The following is a 20,318-nucleotide window of genomic DNA, read 5'->3' as shown; positions in this document are numbered from 1 at the left end:
GTGGCATATGGAGGTTCCCAGGCTAGGGGTCCAATCAGAGCTGTAGCCACCGGCCTACGCCAGAGCCACAGCAACACCAGATCTGAAGCGCATCTGTGACCTACACCACAGCTCATGGCAACGCCGGATCCTCAACCCACTGAGTGAGGCCAGAGATCAAACCCACAACCTCATGGTTCCTAGTTGGATTTGTTTCCACTGTGCCACAATGGGAACTCTTCTCTTGACTTTCAGGTGCAGATCTCACTGTTCTGCCAGGCAAAGACCAGGGGAACTGTGTGTCCCTGGCTGCGGAGTGTGCTTTGTGGGAGAGAGCAGTCAAATGTTCTACTCCCAAGTGGACTTACTTACTGAGAATGCAGTGCATCTCTAATGAAAATCACTGAGTAGGTTATTTTTAGAAGATTAGAATCTGGAGCTTGTTACTGCTTTGAAAATGTCAATCATCCTCTTCTTATTATTATTTTAAATGTATCTTCTTAGATGCTTTATTAATGGGGGATTGACAGAAACTTTCTCTTTCCCTTTGCCTCTTTATGTATCCTTAGAATATCCTCCCCATCCCCAGTTTTCAGAATACTCATCTTTGCTGCTCCTACTAAAATTTCCCTTTGTGCTTTATTCCCCTCCTCCCCAAAATATATACTTCTGTGGCATTTTATTTGAATGATAGAGATGGTTAGCATTGTGGCTGCTTCTGGTTATTTTAACTGGCATGTGTTTACAGATTATAAAGTGCTTTAATGGCTATGATCTTATACATCAAAGCAGCCTGGACTTGTAGGGATGCTCACTATTTCTTTTACAAACAAAGAAATTAAGGATCAGAGAACTGCATTGATGTATCCATGCTTACAGCCCTATAGGGCTGAAGATTGTAATGGAATTAATTTTGTTTCCCTGTGTTTTATTTACAAATATTCTTTGCTTCCCACCACATTAAAATAATGATTTGACTCCTCCCCATTTAAAAAATGCTTTTATGCATCCAACAAATATTTATAAAATAGGGACTTAGTGCCAGGAACTGTTGGAGGCCCTGGGGACCAGAAGCAACATCCCTTGATCTCATGAAGCTTTCTACTGGCAAAGAAGTCAGGCAATAAATACACCCAGATAAATCAGGGGCCACGTGAAAAGTCAGAGTATGGCTTGAGTGGTGGAACTGGCTGCCTCAGGTGTGGTGGTCTGTGGAAGCCTTTCTAAGGTGGTGAGAGAAGAGGAGAAATTACCCTCCAGGCAGAGTAAATAGTAGCAGCAAAGCCTTGATACAGGAAGAAGCCTGGTTTGACGATCAGGGTTTGGAATCCCAGGAAACCATCTGACCAGAAGTAAATTTAAACTCTATTTTTTTCCCAAATGAAAGAGCTTAAAGTGGCATTTCATCAGTAATCTATTTTATGCTTTAAATGTATGCCATTTACTCAAAGTCAATCAATAGTAGCACAAATGAACATGCTGATTCCAGTCTATTTAAATATGATGTATGCCTAATGTGAGGCTGCGTATTGTTTTAGTTTCTGCTTTAGAAAAAGTTAGGACTGCCAAATGTAATTTGAATGAGATGTTTGCCAGACTCCTGGAGCACCTGGGACATGAAAATAGCCCTCAAACTTTCAATCTTATTTAAGTTTCTCAGTTCACTGATGAAGAAACTGTGGCAGAGAGAGGGTAAATGACCTTCCACATAACATTAGTGAGTAGATATGAAATCTGGGACCCATTCCCAGGTCTCCTGACTTGGAATTGAAGTAATGCTCATAGAGAAGACAAGAGTAACTCCATCCCTGGGCTCCATAGCTCCATCAAAGGTCTGTGGACCTTGGCCTGGAATTGGTCTCTCTTGAAAATCTGGTCATTTAGCCTACTGATCACTGGCTCCCTCTGGCTCAAGGCTGTCCAGTCTATCAGATAAACAATCCAGTAATCAGGATTTTGATTTTTTTCTCCTGAGCTTAGCTGAACAGCATAGAATAACTGACCTCATTTCTTTCTGTTACTTTCATTTCCTTACTGTTTCATTTCTTTTCTCACACAGGGAAGGACGTGCCGCTCTCGTTACCTCATTTTGCATGTTTAAGTACATGGCTCTCTACAGCATGATTCAGTATGTTGGTGTTCTGCTGCTCTACTGGGTATGACTTGGGACCTAGCCTCTTGGTTAGTGAGAGCTAAAACAAGTAGCAATCACTCTCAATGTGCAATGCCTCTTAAAGGGGGCAAATGGGATATTTTGAGCACCAACAGCCGCTCCAAAACTTTTAAAATTTTCGAAAGTAAATCAGAAAAAGACAAATGTATACAGGAAAAGTTGTTGGTGTCAATTCTCTGACTCTCTAACATAGAAGCTTTTTATCTAGATGTAGCTGAGGTTCAGAACTGAACATACTACCTTCTGTCTTGCTGTTGCTTTTGCTTGCTTGGATCAGGTCCCTGTCTTCCCAATTCCAGTGTGGCTGTGCCCTAACATATCATTCATTAAAGAGCAGCTTCTCTGATTGTGGTGCTAGTAAATGTTTCATAACTGGCTCTTCCTGGAAAAACAAACTGTGATTATTAGCGTTTGCCAATTTCAATGGTGTAAATATTCCCATCATGGCTGATTTCAAGTTATCTACCTAATGCCACTGAATGTTGGGAAGAGATGTACAATAGCAAGCCACTCTATAGTACTTGCACCATACAGATAAAATAGTTGTGAATAACCTCAAGACTATAGATAATAGTAAAGTGTAGGAAAAATGATTAGGAAGTGCTGAGTTTTGAGTATTTATCACCTTTGTTTTTAGTACAATTTATTTAATGGTATATTTGTATAATTTATGTTTTTATATTTGCTGTGTTTAACAACCAGCTCACAAAATTTCGTAATGAACTTTCATGAGTGAGTATGAAGCAGCATACCACTGATTCCCTGAATATAGGGATTTAGAATTTGGCATGTCATAACCCCCAATGTACATAGGTTCTTGTGATGCCTTTTACTATTTAACAAAATGTAAAAGAGGAAAGAAATAGTGGCTAGTGTTTGTGAACTCAACATATGGGCTTCTTCTATTAACACTGAGAAAGGGAATTCCATTTATTCTGAAGATTCGGATTCATTTCTACATCTTGCCTTCTTGCTCCTAGGTTAAAGGTTTTACTTCTGTTATTTTCAGATTATATGAGTCTTTTCCCACTCACTGATGAATCATATGAAAAAGGAGAGGCTGTTTATAAAAATTTAGTTCTATTTTGGAATGCCAATAATTCATTATATTCAAAAGTAGAATTAAACTTGGGTCATCATTATCTCTTTCCAAGAGGGGGGGACAGGGAAGCAAATCCTTTTTGAACTCAGTAAGACCTTAACATTTTTTTCCCTCAAGAATACTAAGGTGTTTTATCAGGCTTTCCAACAATACCCAAGAATGCAAATAGTAAGTTCAATTATTTTTATTTTCCAATGATGAAATTTAGGTAAGATCACCATACGTTTGTCACTTAGCATTGAGAACACACTGCTTTGTTGTGCCAGACCAAACCCAAAATTTTTCTGCTAACAAGCAGAAAAGAGAGCGGAGATGAATCTAGTAGAGGGAGATGTTCCCTTCAACATGGGATAATACCGATGCTCAAAGGACCAGCCCAGAAAGTAAACAGCGGTCACCCTCCTGGTTAGAGAAGAGTTCACAGTCTGATCTATGGTGTCCCTGCTGATATGACCAGTCCCCTGACTACATCATGTCCTCAATAATTTCCTTGAAAATCCTATGTTGCAATGAGAAAATGAGCATAATTGATATCAAACTTTATCCAAGAAGTCGTAACTTTTTTGAGTCACTTTCTTTTTTCATTTCAGGAGACAAACAGCCTTTCAAATTACCAGTTTCTGTTCCAGGATCTGGCCATTACAACTCTTATTGGTGTAACAAGTAAGACATTTTTTACCTTTCTTCTCAGAGGTGCTCCCCTCCACCTACTTTCCACTGTCCTGGCAAGGTTGGTCCACCAGGAGGGGCAGCAGCTATAGTGGCAGTGATGTGTGACTTATTCCCAAGGGGCATGGTATACAGAAAGAAAAAGGGGAAATAGAAACCTCATTTTTGATGTTGAAAAAAAGTGTTAGCAAAGGAAAATCTGGCTAGTTGTTTTGCTGTTTTTCACAAAATGTAGAGCTTCTATAAATGGCCACTAAACATTTTAAATGAAAAAAGCACCTTGAAAACAAGGAACACTGACTTCAATGTGCTTTTAAGTGTAGTTATAGTCCAAATGTGCCCAGTTTATAGAAGCTAAATGGCTTTTATGTTTCCAATTTTCAATCCCAGCCTCTCAGGATTTAGGACAGAGATGAAAGGATCTGGCCATTACAACTCATAAGGCCATTATGCCACTCTCACCCCCACCTCCTCACTAGTTTATGAATTGTCACCACAGTTTCCCTGCTGTGGGAGTTTTTCCCCAACCGCCTATTAACCATTATCTTTACCATATACTCTCTGCCGTTCTCTCTGTTACATATAAATGTCACCAGCTCCACTTGTACTTTTAATCCTACCTCCTCAAGGATTTTTTTTTCCTATAATAATCTTTTCCCTGTTATTGACTTTTCTTTGGTCTTCTGGATTATTCCAATCAGAATATAGATATATTTCCTATCTTTTTTCTTTAAAAGCTCTTTCATGACCCCAAATTCACCACCACTATTTGCTGTCCCCTTTGTTCTCAAACTTCCCAACCAGTTGAGTATACCCACTTTGTCCACTTGCCATCTTTAATTCTATTGCCATTTCATTTCAGTCAGCCAGAGTCTAATAATAGAGGACATGAATTAGGATGTTGGGCCTGTGCTGTTGTTTTGTGGGAGGCAGTGGTATGTTGGCAAATGTTTTTTCTTTTTTGTCTTTTCTAGGGCTGCACCCGTGGCATATGGAGGTTCTAATCAGAGCTGTAGCCGCCGGCTATGCCAGAGCCACAGCAATGCCAGATCTGAGCCGCATCTGCGACCTACACCACAGCTCAAGGGAACGCTGGATCCTTAACCCACTGAGCAAGGCCAGGGATCGAACCCACAACCTCATGGTTCCTAGTCAGATTCGTTAACCACTGAGCCACGACGGGAACTCCTATTGGCAAATGTTTAACAGCTCTCAAAACAAAAGTTTGTATATATACAAACTTTCATTATAATTTTATTATAAGCCTTACTAAAAAACAAAATATGTATTGAGCAATTATCAATTAATAGTAAAATATGTATTACTCTTTCTTGCAATTCCTTTCAGCTCATTGATTCTCACAGAAATGCTTTCATCAAATTTTGTCAGTCTCACATCCGTAGGCAACATGTGGTTGTGAGTGATGACTGAAATACTTCCAGCGTGGATGTTGGTTGATGTTTTTCTTTACCAGAATGAGCAAAGCAATAAAGACTTACGTTGAAACTTTAATCATTTATCATTGATGTGAGCAATTTATTTGCTGAATTGGATAATAGTTCTTAAAAGCTGAAAGGTTATTTCCTCAGTTAAAAAATTGTTCATGATGTAATGGTTACAGATGTGACACAATTTTAAGTTGTCTTCATTTTTAACTTCTAAGAACAGAGATAACTAAAATGCAGTAAAGTCATTAAGACATTATCAGTTTTGAGTCTTCATTATCTTTATTTTTTAGGTATTTATCTATGTGTAACTTCATATAATTTTCTTTTAATAGTGGCTGTGTTTAATAACTGGCTTGCAAACTCAGCAGCAGTTGGCTCTTGTGAGCTAGGATGAGCCAGCTCCAGCCACCATGTTACTGATACAATCAAAAGTACCAGCATATACACATTATTGAATATAAAGTCGGCAAACAACAAGGACCTACGGTATAGCACAGGAAATACTATACTCAATATCTTGTAATGACCTATAACTGAAAAGAATTTGAGAGAGAATATATATGTATACACACACACACATATATATGTGTGTATAACTGAATCACTTTGCTATACTAACACAACATTGTAAATTAACTATACTTCAATTTTAAAAAAATATTAGTCTTAGATTTCCTCTTCCACATGCCTCCTGGTCTTGCTTTCACATTATCTCCTCTTATACCATCTCATCACATTCTTAACAGCTCTCCTGCCAACCTCTTATTTAAAAAACTTGTTCAAAAGCTCTGCTTTCAGAGAAAATACTCAGGGAGAACAACTACTATCTACACTTCAGCTGCCACCTCCCCAACACTGCTCTTGTCACATCCACAAATGACTCTCTTGCTATTCACAGTACTGATCACTTCTCTTTTCTCCTTGTACTTGAATCTCTCAACATCACTCTCTTTCCTCAAAAGTTTTCTCTTCTTGGCTTTTGTGGTACCACACACTCCTGAATTATCTATCACTTTAATAAATACAGCTTCCCCATCTCTTTTGCTGGCCTCTGCTACTTTACCTGTGCTCTATCTTTTAGGATATTTCAAGGCTCATTCTTAGGGTCTCTTGTCTTTTCAATCTACACCATCTCCCTAAGTGATTTCAACCAGTTCCATGGCTTTAAGGTCATCTCTTTGCTTATAAATCCCAAATTTGTGCCTCTAACCTTGATGTCTCAGGTCTTGAGTTCTGAAAATGCAGCTACTCAGCCTCTAATCTTGGATGTTTAACAAGATGGAGACTTAACATGCCTTAACAAGAGGACCCTATATACTACCAGATCTGATTTTTAATAAAATTATTAAATATTTACTGAATGTCTGGTTGGTACTACTTCCTGTAATAGGCACTTGAAATATGTCAGTGGAAAAAAAAAATTCCTTCCTCATGGAGTTCACACTGTGTTAAAATAGTACTATAATCTGCCAAATTGTTTCGATCAAAGACCTAGAATCATCCTTAATTTCTTCCTTTTCTTCACTTTTACATGTAATAGCTATGAAATTCTTATTGGCACTACCTCTGAAACATATCCTGCATCCTTTCTCTCCATCTTTGTGGTGGCCACTATCACAAAGTCATGTCACCTCATTTATGGAGTGCTGTGTTAACCTCACAATTGATCTTGCTTCCATTCTTGCTACCCTCCCCCACCTCAGTTTACCTTTCACATGGTAGTCTGTTATTTTGCAAACATAAATTTTATTGTCATCTTTCCCATTTCCACTAAATCTGAGTCCTTGTAAGATTTGACTCCTGCCTACTTCCTCAACTTCACCTCTAACTATATTGCTACCCACTTACTTATTTTGGCACCCTAGTCTTTCTGTCTTGTGAGCATTGCCAAGCTTGTGGTCATCTCAGCACCTTTGTTTTTGCTATTTTCTTTACCTAAAATACTCTCCCTGTAGATTTTCCTATGGCTTTGGCTTTTTATTTTTGGTCAAATTTTAGCTCAAGATAGATAGCTGAATTCATTTATTATCTCTTCCAATTTGAATGACTTATTTCTTTTTCTTCACTAATTTCTCTAGGTAGAGCTTCCAATGCAATGTTGAATAGCAATGGTGAACGTGAGCATTTTGCTTTGTTCCTAAGCTTAGAGGGAAAGATTTCAGTCTTTCACCCTTGAGTGCGATGTTAACTATAGGTTCATCATTACATAATATATAAGCATAGGGATTACATGTAACATGCTAAATTTATAACAATCTAGTTTGAATTGGTACCTTCAAGAACATGCAAAAACTCTGCTTCTGTGCAGCTCTGTTGCTCCCTTTTATGTTGTCTTGGTCACAAATTACATCTTTATCCATTGTGTGCCCAATTACATACGTATATAATTATTTTTAGGGCATTTGTCTTTTAAATCATGTAGGAGTAAGAAGTGGAGTTTAATACAAAAATCCAATAATACAGGATTTTATATTTTCCCAAATATTTACCTTTCTTGGACAAAATGGTTATGTCACTACAGAGGTAGCCATTATTAAAAAAAGTATTCTTTAAAAAGAACATCTCTTTGTTTCTTTTTAAAATTTTTACTTCTTAATTAATATTCACTTTTTGTTCACACATCATTTTCCTCATTTCCTTTAGTTCTTTGGCCATGGTTTCCTTTAGTTCCTTGAGCATATTTAAGACAATTGTTTTAGAGCCTTTGGCCAGTAAGTCCAATGTCTGGGCTTCCTCAGAAATAATTTCTGCCAATTTATTTGATTCCATTGAATATTATAATGTTGCAGTTTTGGAAATCTGATTCTCTCCCTTCCCCAGGGCTTAATATTTTTTATTTTGCTGCTTTTTGAAGACTGTAGTAGCCCATTTATTTTGTGATTTTTCTAAACTATTTTTGCAAAGATTGTATCAGTTGTCATGTGTGGTCACTAAAATCTCTGTTGCTTTAGCTTTTGTTCAGCTAGTATTTTGACAGGGACTTCATTGAATTCTGCAAGTTTAAAAACATAAACAAATCAGAGTTCCCATTATGGATCAGCAGTAACAAATATGACTAGTATCCATGAGGATGCAGGTTTGACCCCTGGCCTCGCTCAGTGGGTTAAGGATCTGGTGTGGCTGGGAGCTGTGGTGTAGGTCGTAGACATGGCTCAGATCCTGCATTGCTGTGGCTGTGGCATAGGTGGCAGCTGCAATTCCGATTTGACCCCCTAGCCTGAAAACTTCCATATGCCACAAGTACAGCTCTTAAAAACGAACAAACAAAAAACATAAATAAATCAATACCTCTTCCAGTCTTTGTAGATTTTTTCTGTGCTAGCGCCCTTCAACACTTAGCCAGGACTGTGCTGACTTTAGCAATTATCCAGGACTGAAAGCTTAGGGTTTTTCTGAGCATCTTGCCCTGGGCATGCTCATGGCTTTCTACATTCCTTAACATACACAGGTATTTTTGAATACCATAATTTTCCAAAGAAATGGTTCTTAACTTTTCTTTCTAGGCTTCAGGTCATTGTTTTATGTCTCAGCTATAATCTTTGCTCCAGGCGACTATAGGTTTGTTAGCTTATTGTGTTTTCAAGGAGTAAATGCTGCTTTTTCACCCTGAGTTGAGTTTGGTATTAGGTGAAACAGAATTGAACATCTTGTATCAGTCCTTCAGGGAGCCCCCAGACAGGTTAGAACAGATATACACAGTAATTTGTGGATAAAGTCTGCTTTTCCATTTTTGTAACCAGGGACCAGGGTCCCCTACTGGGAATACAGACAACCATCTTCAAGACTGCCTCTGAGCTAAGGAGGGAGTGGGGAAGGGCAAGTAAAAACGACTCAGAGCTTTTCTCCCATTTTTAAGTTGTCTTGGACTTGATTTAGCATTTGCTTGGTTGCTGTAAACCTTTGACTGTGTTTCAGAGTTCTGACAAAGTTGATTCCGGCAGTTTCCTCTTGTTTTTCAAGTTTCTGTGGAGGGATGGGATCTTGGGAACAATGCCAATGTGACTCCTCATTTTGTTATTAAGTATTTGAAAGCATTACTTTCTAGTGACTGTGTGTTGTTTCACTACAGAGATGTACCATAATTTACTATAAATGATGCCATGAGGAACATCTCCCTATATGTCTGATTTTTTAGCTCAGGATGAATTTCCAGAAGTGGAATAGCTATGTCAAAAATTATGAACCTTTTTCAATCTCTTCATATGTATTGCCAAATTGCCCTGCAGAAGGTATGTGTATATCAAGTTACATTTCCACAAGCAGCGTATGAGATTGTTTATCGCTTCCTCATCTCTGATTTCATAGTCTTTGCCTATTTAATAGGGGAAAAAAGGGCATTTGTGGTTGTTCTGTGTCTGCTCTTTTGAGAATTCCTCATATGACTTGAGTTTGGATTCATTCACTGTTTTACTCCCTCACTTTGTGATATATTTGAATTTGTCCATTTCCTCAGATATGTGGACCATTCTGACGAAGAATACAACATTGTTCTCTCCTCATGTACATATAAAACGTGAATTTATTTTGTAGTGAATTTGAATGGTGCCTATCCCAAGCTGGTGCCTTTCAGACCTGCAGGACGGCTCATCTCCCCACCTCTGCTGCTCTCTGTGATTCTCAACATTCTTCTCAGCCTGGCCATGCACATTGTGGGCTTCATTCTGGTTCAGAGGCAGCCTTGGTATTCCGTGGGGATGCACAGGTATGGCCACAACTTTAGAATCTCACCTTCTAATTTCTATCAAGCATCATCTAGCCTGTATGATAACAGACAAATGGGTCTTCAATCTACCAAAGGCTTTGGCTTCCTTAAGCCATTGGCAATTTTCCAGTGATCTTCTCTTCTGGGTAGCACAGTTTGGTGATATCATTCGTTGGCACTTATCTTTGCTCATCTTGTATGATATGAACTATGACCATCTTAAATATCTAGGGTGACTGTGCATTATAACTTGGCTAGGCAGCCCTAGTTTAAGTCTGATATCCTGATGAAATGACTAAACTTTTTTTCTTTCACATTCAAATATATGACTGTAGTATGGTCACCCTACTTGGAAAAGTTCAGAAATCTTAGGCAACTGGAGGGAAGAGTTATGACTTGCGTCTTTTTCTCCCATATAGCCTTAACACAAGATTAGTGCCCAATTTATTGAATAAATAACTTGTTGAATCTGTTATCTATCTGTCTGTCTGTCTATCTATCTATCTATCTATCTATCTATCTATCTATCTATCATATCTATCTATCTATTATCTATCTATCTATCTATCATCATCTGTCCATCTACCCAAAATATAGATCTATACATGCTGATTTCTTTCTCCTTACTTTTATGTATATTCTTTCCCAAAGTGTAGGCAATTATAGAAGCACTGAGGGCATGTAGTTGTGTAGTTACCAATGCTTCATAGGGACTTGTCATCTTACTTTATTAGCTTCATTGGTTTCCCTTTTAGTGCCTGCACAGTGCAAAATGAAACACTTCCAAAGTTGACTATATCTCCCACTGCTCCAGAAAAGACTGGAAGTAATGGTGTCTTCACAAGCTTTGAGAACACTACTACATGGTTCTTGGGGACAATCAACTGCATTATTGTGGCTCTTGTCTTCTCCAAAGGAAAACCATTTAGGCAGCCCACCTACAAAAACTGTGAGTAGAATTGTACTGGATCAGAGGTAAGAGGTCATCAGAGAGGAGAACAGACATTCCTGGATCATTCAAGGAGCAGTTGCAGCATTGGTGCTCAGTGAGGGTCTTCAGACTTGGACCCCAGAGCTCTATAAACACATTCTGCAGCCTTGTTTCCTGGTCCTTTTCTACCTCCGTCAATGCTGCATTGAATACTGGGGCTTCCTAATCCACCTCTTCCCTTCACTAGAAATTTGTGTCTAGCTATCACTTCATGGGATCACTACAAATTGGAAAGATGTAGTTATTTCTCTGCCTGTTAGTGCTTGTCAGAATTTATCTTGGAAGAGGTGAAGGGTCATAGTTGGAAGTATCTCTTGCCGTGAATATAATGGTTACTGTTCTGGGAGTGAGTCCAGCCTGGAGAAACCTGATTCTAAAAGATTGTTGAGGCCAAAGGACCTCTTACCTCCTTACATTTTGGGCTGAGGGTGGGGTTGTATTAAGAGAAATGGGTGGCCCGGTTAGCCTTTGGGACATTTTTCTTTTTTTTGTATAGCATCACCACTCCTCTAATTGGGAAAATTTTAAAGCATGAGTTGAAGAATCAATAGCCACATAAAAGTCTGTTTAGAGAAAGTTATTTTGCTCTTCTTCTTAGGATGAGAAAGCAGTCGAAGGCTTTCACATGATTTCAATTTAAACATTTATTTACATCCCTCCTTTTTTTTTTCCACAAGAGGATTTGAGGCAGATGATTTGCCTTAAAGAGACTCAGATACTTAGATATCTCCAAAGCATTTATTGCAAGTGTATTTTGTCCATGTTACCCAATATGTATTTCCCATTTTTATTAATTAAAATATGTAACATGCAGATGAAAATTTCCACTTGCTTCAAGGACATGCATAGAGATTGTAGAGGTGAGACGCATTGCATAGAAATGAGTACTTTTCATCTAGGATGCTGTGTTTGGATGTAGAAATCAAATAAATCTAATCAGTGTTAATCTAGAATATGTCTATCAATGGACGTGACACTCTGTACTCAGATTTCTCTAAATGATAGCCTGTGTTCTTATTTCCTCAGATATATTTGTCCTTGTGCTGCTCATACAGCTGAGTGTGTGTCTATTCATTCTATTTGCTGATATTCCAGAACTATATAGGCGTTTGGATGTAAGTCTTAACTCTGGGAAATGATGATATTTTATAGTTATATAACACCCCGTCAAAAAGCAGGTGGCAACTGCAATTGACATGGATTCTTGACACCCATTATTCTTTTGAGATGGTAGGGTTAAAAAGAATACTGAATTTGTTCCTATGGTTTATTTAAGCTGGTCAGGAAATAAAATTCTGTCTAGTTTTGATTTCAAGTATTTCAAAAGCATTGAACATTTTTCTTTTAAAAGATCCCTATAAGATTGGAAATTTCATTTATACAGTTTCTCTTTCAAATGTGAGAGAATTTTCCCTTAAATTGTTTTATTTTGAATCTACTTAAAACACTCTTCCTACCACAACTCTGAGGTTAGTTTTCAAATCTGTATTTATATCTTTTTTTTAACTCTTCAAACGTATATTTTTCTGTACGTACATAATAGTGTCTGCAAAACTTACTTTCAACAATCCATACTTTACCTCATGAACTCTCTTAAATTTTGTAATTTTGAGACAACTTTGAAACTCTGTATGAGACAGAAATTTTACATATTCAAGCAAGGGAAAATATTTATATTTCGATTCTTCCGATCTATTCTTCTTTTGAATTAGAAATTAATCATTACTAAATGTCCTTTAGGCAGATAAATAGAATACAGAAGAGATGATAAAAGGAACTGAGCTGTTAGTTCTTTGTAAAAATTACCTGTCTGCTTCTCTGTCTCAAAGATAAGTTTCATGAGGGCCAAAATCCTATCTTGTTCATTCTTGTATCACCAGTGTCTGTCAGAGAGAAGGGCATGTAATGGCAATGACAGGTGACTGATCATGTACATCAGGTTCCTAAATGTAGACAAGCATTTGGAATACATCGTGCATTCCAAACCAGCAATACCTTCACAAACCCATTGTGACTCTTGGCTTATAAACTGATATCTACATTCAGTTTTTCATTCCTTTTTTTTCTTTTTATGTATGCACCTTTTTTTCTTTTCTGGGCCAGGGGTCAAATTGGAGCTGCAGCCTACTCCATAGCCATAGCAACACCAGAACCTTAACCCACTGAGCGAGGCAAGGGATCAAACCCGCATCCTTACACAGACAGTGTTGTGAACCTCTGAGCCACAATAGGAACTCAATTTTTTCATTTTTATACTTGTATTACTGTGGTTAACAGTATAATTATATTTATGAATTAGATCAAGTACTCATAAAGATAAATAGTCTTGGCCTGCTAGTCTTCTAAATGAGTTAAAACCTCTTAATCCTGCAGAAGTTAAGGTTGCCATGTAGGATTTAGTTACACTCTATAATAGCAAAGATACTTTCAGAGGGGCTGTGTCCTTTGTTATTAAAAAATAGGGAGCGTATTTGGTTTGGACGGAACCTGTATGGAATCATTGCCAGCGCAACTTAAAAAGGTTCTCCAAAGAATTACTGTTCACCTTAAAAATAATTGTCTTATTAATAAAATTATGGGTACATTTTAGAAAATGAAAATATGCAGGCAAGAAAAACTATAACAATATTGACTATCCTTCCATCCTTGAAAATTCACGTTATAAATGTGTTTTTGACTGATTTATGAAGTTTATTTTATTTTAAATGGAATCACACTGCTTCACATCCTAGTTATTGCTTATATTTAAAAAAGAAATCCATGATTAAAAAAAGGTTTAAAAAGTAAAAGTTAGAGAATTTTTTTTTTCTTCTTAAGGCCTCACATGTGGCAAATGGAAGTTCCCAGGCTAGGGGTCAAATCAGAGCTGCAGCCACTGGCCTACACCACAACCATAGCAACGCAGGATCCCAGACACATCCGTGACCTACACCACAGCTCACACCAGTGCTGGCTCCCCAGCCCACCAATCGAGGCCAGGGATTGAACCCGCATCCTCATGGATCCTAGTTGGGTTGGTTAACTGCTAGGCCATGAAGGGAACTCCCTAAAAGTTAGAGAATTTTTGTAGTGAAAATCTCCCTCCCATCCTTGTTCCTCAACTACCAGGTCCCTTCTCCAGAGACAACTGATAACATCAGTTCATTTTACATACTTTCAGATTTATATCATGCATATGTACATATATATTTCTTATATGTATATTCTACCATGTTTTTACACAAATAGTAGCAAACTATTACATGTAACCAAGTCTTCTAAGATGGAGATGTTGAGGTGAGATGAGGCGTGTAAGAAAATCATTGGAGGAATTGCCCTTGGGATAAAAAGATTAGGACACCAGTGGAGATGGAGAGGGCACCACACTGTGATGTGGGTCTGGCCCTCGTGAAGAACAGAGAGAAGGAAGGAGAGCTGGATGGCTAGAATTTCAGACTACAGTGCAACTCCAAGAAAGTCAAGCCAAAGTTGCCCATCAGAGGTGTCTAGTGTCTCACAAGAATGAATGTGGTGGGAGTTCCCATTGTGGCTCAGCAGGTTAAGAACCCAACATAGTATCTATGAGGATGCAGGTTCAATCCCTGGCCTTGTTCAGTGGGTTAAGGCTCAAGGGTTGCCATGAGCTATGGTGTAGTTCGCAGATGCAGCTCAGATCCTGTGTTGCTGTGGCTGTGGTATAGGCTGGCAGCTGTTGCTCCAATTCAACCCCTAGCCTGGGAACTTCCATATGCCGTAGGTGCAGCCCTAAAAATAAAAAAATGAAGGAAAAAAAAAAAGAATGAATGTGGTTAGAAGCCCTGCTGTCCTCAGTTATTAGCTAGGAGCAGACCATGGGAGGTATGGCCATAGGGTGAATGTGGTGGTGGATTCTGACTGCAGCAGGTGGCGTGTGTTTGCCATTTATCCTCCCAGCAGCAGGAGATCCGGGTGGAGCATTTTCATGGCTGCCACAACCACTTACACCATCCTGCACTTTGTCCTTTCATATATTTTAGTCATGGTTCCAAATCAACACATGAGGCTCCCTCATTCTTTTTTATGCTAATATAGTATCACACTATTTATATGTATCACATATATGATACATATGCTAATATAGTATCACACTATTATATGTACCATAATTTATATATAGTCCCCTAATAAACATTAAGTCATTTATAATTTTTTATTATTTTAAACAAAGCTGTAATAAAATAACCTTACACATGTATCATTTAAGCCATGTACAATTATATCTCTAGGACTAACTCCTAAAAATGGATTTGAACTTTCAGTTTTAGTATTATTGCCCTCCATAGTCACACCAATTTTACTCCTACCAATTATACATATAAGGCAATGCATGAGGCAGTGCCAGGTGCAAGAGTACACTTGGCCTTGTTTCACTCATTCATTCATTTGTTCATCCATTCAATATATATATCATGTGACTGGGGAAGGATAGAGGGAGACACAGAGAAAGAAGGAAAGAAGACAGGTAGTGACAGCAGAATTTAGCCCTGATTACTCCATTGTGGGATCCTTGTGATGGCACAGCCCAGTCAACTGTATACACAGCTTTGAGGGTGAAGCCCTAACCAAGGGCTCAAAAGCAGAGCTCAGTGGAAGGGGATGTGGCACTAGAAAAAAGAGAGCAGCACTGCCCAGTGAGGAGGTGTGACACCCTTAGAGCCTCCTGGGAACAGAGCCACATTCCTGTATTTTCTCATAAAGCCAAAGCAAAACAAGCAAGCAAACCAAAAAACACTTCTGGAGTTCCCGTTGTAGCTCACTGGGTTAAGGACATAACATAGTGTCCGTGAGGACACAGGTGCAATACCTGGCCTCTCTCAGCAGGTTAAGGATGCAGTGCTGCCCCAAACTGTGGCATAGGTCACAGATGCGGCTCAGATCTGGAGTTGCTGTGGTTGTGGCATAGGTTGGCAGCTGCAGCTCCAATTCAGCCCCTAGCCTGGGAACTTCCATATGCTGCATGTACAGCCATAAAAAGAAAACAAACAAACAAAACGCTTTTACTATTATATTTTTACGGCAAAGTGACTAAATTTATTTCGGAAAATAAATTAGAAACTACAGAGAAAAAAAAGTTAAAAAGAAAGGAAGAGGAAAGAAAGCAACATAGTCCCCAAATCATTGGAATCACTGAGTGTAATCCATCCACATTTCCTGTGCATTCATGCATAGAAATGGGTACATATATGAAAAATATATGCATGTGTATAAATGTAACCCATGTACACATATAGGCATGTGTCTATTAGGAAGGATGTAATTTGCAATCTATGAAAATATACGCTGTGAGTGCATGAAATTTTTGCAGCATAATCTCTGTATTCAGACTGACTTGCTTCTTCATCTCCCACCAGCTGCTCTGCACACCTGTCCTGTGGAGGGTCTACATTGTCATTATGCTCAGTTCCAATTTCATTGTGTCCCTTGTGGTGGAGGTAAGTGCCTTCCAGTTGCCAACCATAGGCTGAGGTGGCAGAGGTGTTCTCTGGGAGTCTGAAAAAGGAACAGCTTTAACTGACAAGGCTCAACAGTACAAGGGGCTCCTTGGCAATGTGAGCAATGGTGCTTCCTTCTGATCAATTTCAAACAAGGCATTTGTTTTCCTGTCTCTAAAGTGGAGCTGGGGAGGATGGTTTCAGGTCCTATTCATTTCCAAAATTCACAGAAGCCCTACTCAATTCATTTTTTTTTTGAAATTGAGATATGAGTCACATACTATAAGATTCACCTTTTTTAAATATAGAGTTCAGTGGTTTTTAGTATGTTTACTGAGTTGTGCAACCACCATCAATTCCAGAACATTCTCGACACCCTGAAAGAAATTCCATAGCCATTGGCAGTTACTCTTTATTTTCCCTTCTTCCCACTTCACCCTCTGGCAACCACTAATCTACTTTCTTTCTCTATGGATTTGCCTATTCTCGACATTTCATATAAAGGGAAATCATACAATATGTGGCCTTTTGTGTCTGGCTTCTTTCACTCAACAACTTGTATTATTTTTGCTTTACAGATGGGAAATGAAATTCATAGTGAGCTTTTCCTGGCTTTTGCTCTTTATGCTCCATTTCCTCAGTAAAATGAGCTTGTGTTCTCTGTTTCCCTGGCTACATGCTTCACTCTCTCCATTTCCTAAAGCCCACTCTTGGGGAGGTGGCACCCAGGAAAAGACATCCATTTTGAAGGAGAGATGAGCTGTAAGACTCAATTTGTTCCCATTCCGGCTCTCACTTACAAACCCAGGTTTGTTCCAGGGACGGGGGATTCAGAGTGGGCTGGATGCACCTGGGGCCTCACGTGCTGGCAGGATTTCGTAGGCAGGAGCTCAAAGAACCATCCTTATTAAGCAGGGTAAGGGTTGCACAGGAGGTGGTGCAGGAGCCAGAAGGAGGGTTAGGAACATCTTATTGTTTGCTGAACCAGGGCTTCTCAAACTTGAGTGGGCTTTAGGATTCCCTGGAGAGCTTGTTAAAACACAGCCTGTCCAGCCCTGGCCATATCTGAATCAGCATATCTGACCCAATAGGTTTGCAGTGGACACAGGTCTTTGTTTCTAATAAGTTGCCAGGTGATTCTGATGCAGCTGACTTGGGGACCACACTGAGAAGTACTACATTAAACCGGATAGTCCCCAAAGCCACCAAATTAATAAAGGAGAGTCCCTGTGGGAGCCCTCTTATGGAGTTGCAGAAAGATGGTCCTTGTCCATTAAGGGATCGTCTTATGTATATATCCTGTCCCTGTGTGTGATCACATTATTTCCTCTGCTTGCTACGGCTTTCCCCTTTTCTGCGCATTGAAATACCATTCTGTCCTCTATGGCATGACTGTGGTATCATCCTGTTCATGAATTTTTCCTGATGTGTGGATCAGTTAGACAAGCGTCAAAACTCAGATAGTAGTGGCTTAAATAATAAAGATACTTATTGATTCAGTTAACAAGAAGATTGGAGGTAAGTGGCTTCAGGTCTAGTTTAGAGACTTGATGGCATCATTGGGCTCTAATCCTTCAAACTTTCTGTCTCACTCTCCTTAGATGTTGACTTTTCATGTTTGTGCTTATTGCTTACGGTACCAAGCTAGCTCCCATGTGGCTTAGTGTTATGTCTGTTTTCAGTGCAGGGGAAAAAAAAAAAAAAAAAAATAGAAGGAGAGACACCAGCAAGCTTTCTCTCCCTCAAGTATGAATTTTTTTTTTTTTTTTTTTTTTTTTTTTTTTTTTTTTTTTAGGGCTGCCCCTGCGGCATATGGAGGTTCCTAGGCTAGGGGCTGAATTGGAGCTGCTGCTGCCAGCCTATGCCATAGCCACAGCAATGCAGGATCCGAGCTCTCATCCTGCAACCTGTGCCACAGCTCAGGACAACGCTGGATCCCTGACCCACTGAGTGAGTCCAGGGATGGAACCCACATTCTCTTGAATACTAGTCGGATTCATTCCACTGAGCCACGACAGGAACTCCCTGAACCTTTTATCAGGAAGAAAAAAATTTTCCACAGCCCACCATTGGACTTCCTCTTGTGCCTCATTTCTTAGAACTCTGTCTCATTGTCATCTTTAGTAGAAAAGGATTCTAGGAAAGTGGATCTCTGCCAAAAATTTAGACAGATTGGCTTATGATTTTTAAAAATCATAAACAGGAGGACAAGTTAGAAGGAATGGAGGAATGAGCTCTGCTATAATCCCCCAGCAGGAAGCCATTCTGCTGTCAGTATATTTGCAGTTAAGAACCTATCTGTGGGAGTTCCCATTGTGGCTCAGTGGTTAACGAATCTGACTAGGAACCGTGAGGTTGCAGATTTGATCCCTGGCCTTGCTCAGTGGGTTAAGGATCCGGTGTTGCTATGAGCTGTGGTGTAGGTTGCAGACGTGGCTTGGATCCCACATTGTTGTGGCTGTGGCGTAGGCTGGTGGCTACAGCTCTGATTAGACCCCTGGCCTGGGAACCTCCATGTGCCGAAGGAGAGGCCCTAGAAAAGACAAAAACATGACTAAAATAAATAAATAAATAAAACCGTAGCTGTGGAGTGTTCTACCTGGGTTTGAATCCTGGTTCCACCCTTTCTATCTATCTGACTTTGGTCAAGTTACTGCACTTCTCTGTTTCTGTAAAATGGTGATAATAGTGGTACCTTATCTCACAAAATGGTATCTTATCTCACCTCGTGAGCCTGAAATGTAAATAATGAAAAAACTTATGCTTAGTAAGTATAAACCATGATTATTATATTATCTCTGGTGGTACTTACCATTCCTCCCTTTGTATCTATCCATCACTTCTTTGTTCACTCTTTCCATAAGTGTCTGTTGAACACATGATATATCCTAGGGCATGATGTGAAAGGGCTAAGAAGGAGGGGCAGAGGTCACGAGCCACAGGGAGAAAGAGGACAAGCATTAGAGTTATTTGGGTATAAATTTCTGTTTTCGCTTGCCATTAAACTGTGGTGGCAAGAAGTCATCTTAGTAGCTATAGCACCTGAAACCCTGCTTTAGACTAATAGAAGCTGGGTAAATGTTCATTCAATTATTCGAGGAAAGAAGTGAGCCTGCCCAGCACCACCTCACCCCCCCCACCCCCGCCACTCCCACCCCACCCCCACCCCATCCCCCACCCCTGCAGTGGAGAGGGTAATTTGATACTCAGGAAACTAATCTGTTAACAAGCAGGGAAGCTAATGTGAATAGCTTTAACAACCCCCTTTCTGTTACATATGCACTTGTGTGTGTGTGTGTGTATGTATACACACATACATGAATTATTTGAATAGCCTGTTGGAAGAGCTCATGTGATGAAGGGTTTTTTGTTTGTTTGTTTTGTTTTAAAGAAATGAATATCATCAAAGCATTCCTTTTGTTTCTAGTTCTTCATCTAATTTACAATGTAGAGTAATAGGACAGATGGCTTTCTTTGGTTTCCCTTTTCAGAGCTGCAAAGTCATACATTACTAGAATTGTAAAAGTGCTCAAGACATGCTGTAGAGCACTAAAGTTTTCGTGTGTGTGTGTGTGTGTGTGTGTTCGTTTATTTTGTCTAAAGCCTGATAAGATTTCCTGGGCATAACTTAGATTTTTAAACCTTTAATTGGACACCTATGATGCTGCCTTACCTCAGCTCTAAGGAAAACTACTGTTCTCTTGTTAATTAAGGAGGACAAAAAAACCTTGCTGAGGGAAAATAGGGGAACTGGTCTGGCTAGGTGACCCCTGAGCCTTGCAGGATGCCGATGAGATGGCTTTG

At 39.3% G+C, this 20,318-nt stretch overlaps 1 protein-coding gene across 1 annotated transcript in view; it reads left to right on the top strand.

Annotated features, from left to right (window-relative positions):
- ATP13A4 (ATPase 13A4) overlaps positions 1-20,318 on the top strand; it is a 153,130-nt gene that overhangs the window by 127,307 nt on the left and 5,505 nt on the right. Inside the window, 6 exon segments of the mRNA XM_021070062.1 lie at positions 2,039-2,135; positions 3,845-3,917; positions 9,902-10,073; positions 10,829-11,022; positions 12,091-12,179; positions 16,434-16,514. Of these exon segments, the coding sequence (XP_020925721.1) occupies positions 2,039-2,135; positions 3,845-3,917; positions 9,902-10,073; positions 10,829-11,022; positions 12,091-12,179; positions 16,434-16,514 (706 nt within the window).

The sequence above is a fragment of the Sus scrofa genome, chromosome 13, assembly GCF_000003025.6.
Source record: "Sus scrofa isolate TJ Tabasco breed Duroc chromosome 13, Sscrofa11.1, whole genome shotgun sequence".
Classification (NCBI taxonomy): Eukaryota; Metazoa; Chordata; class Mammalia; order Artiodactyla; family Suidae; genus Sus; species Sus scrofa.
This window is presented reverse-complemented; position numbering and strand designations above follow the sequence as displayed.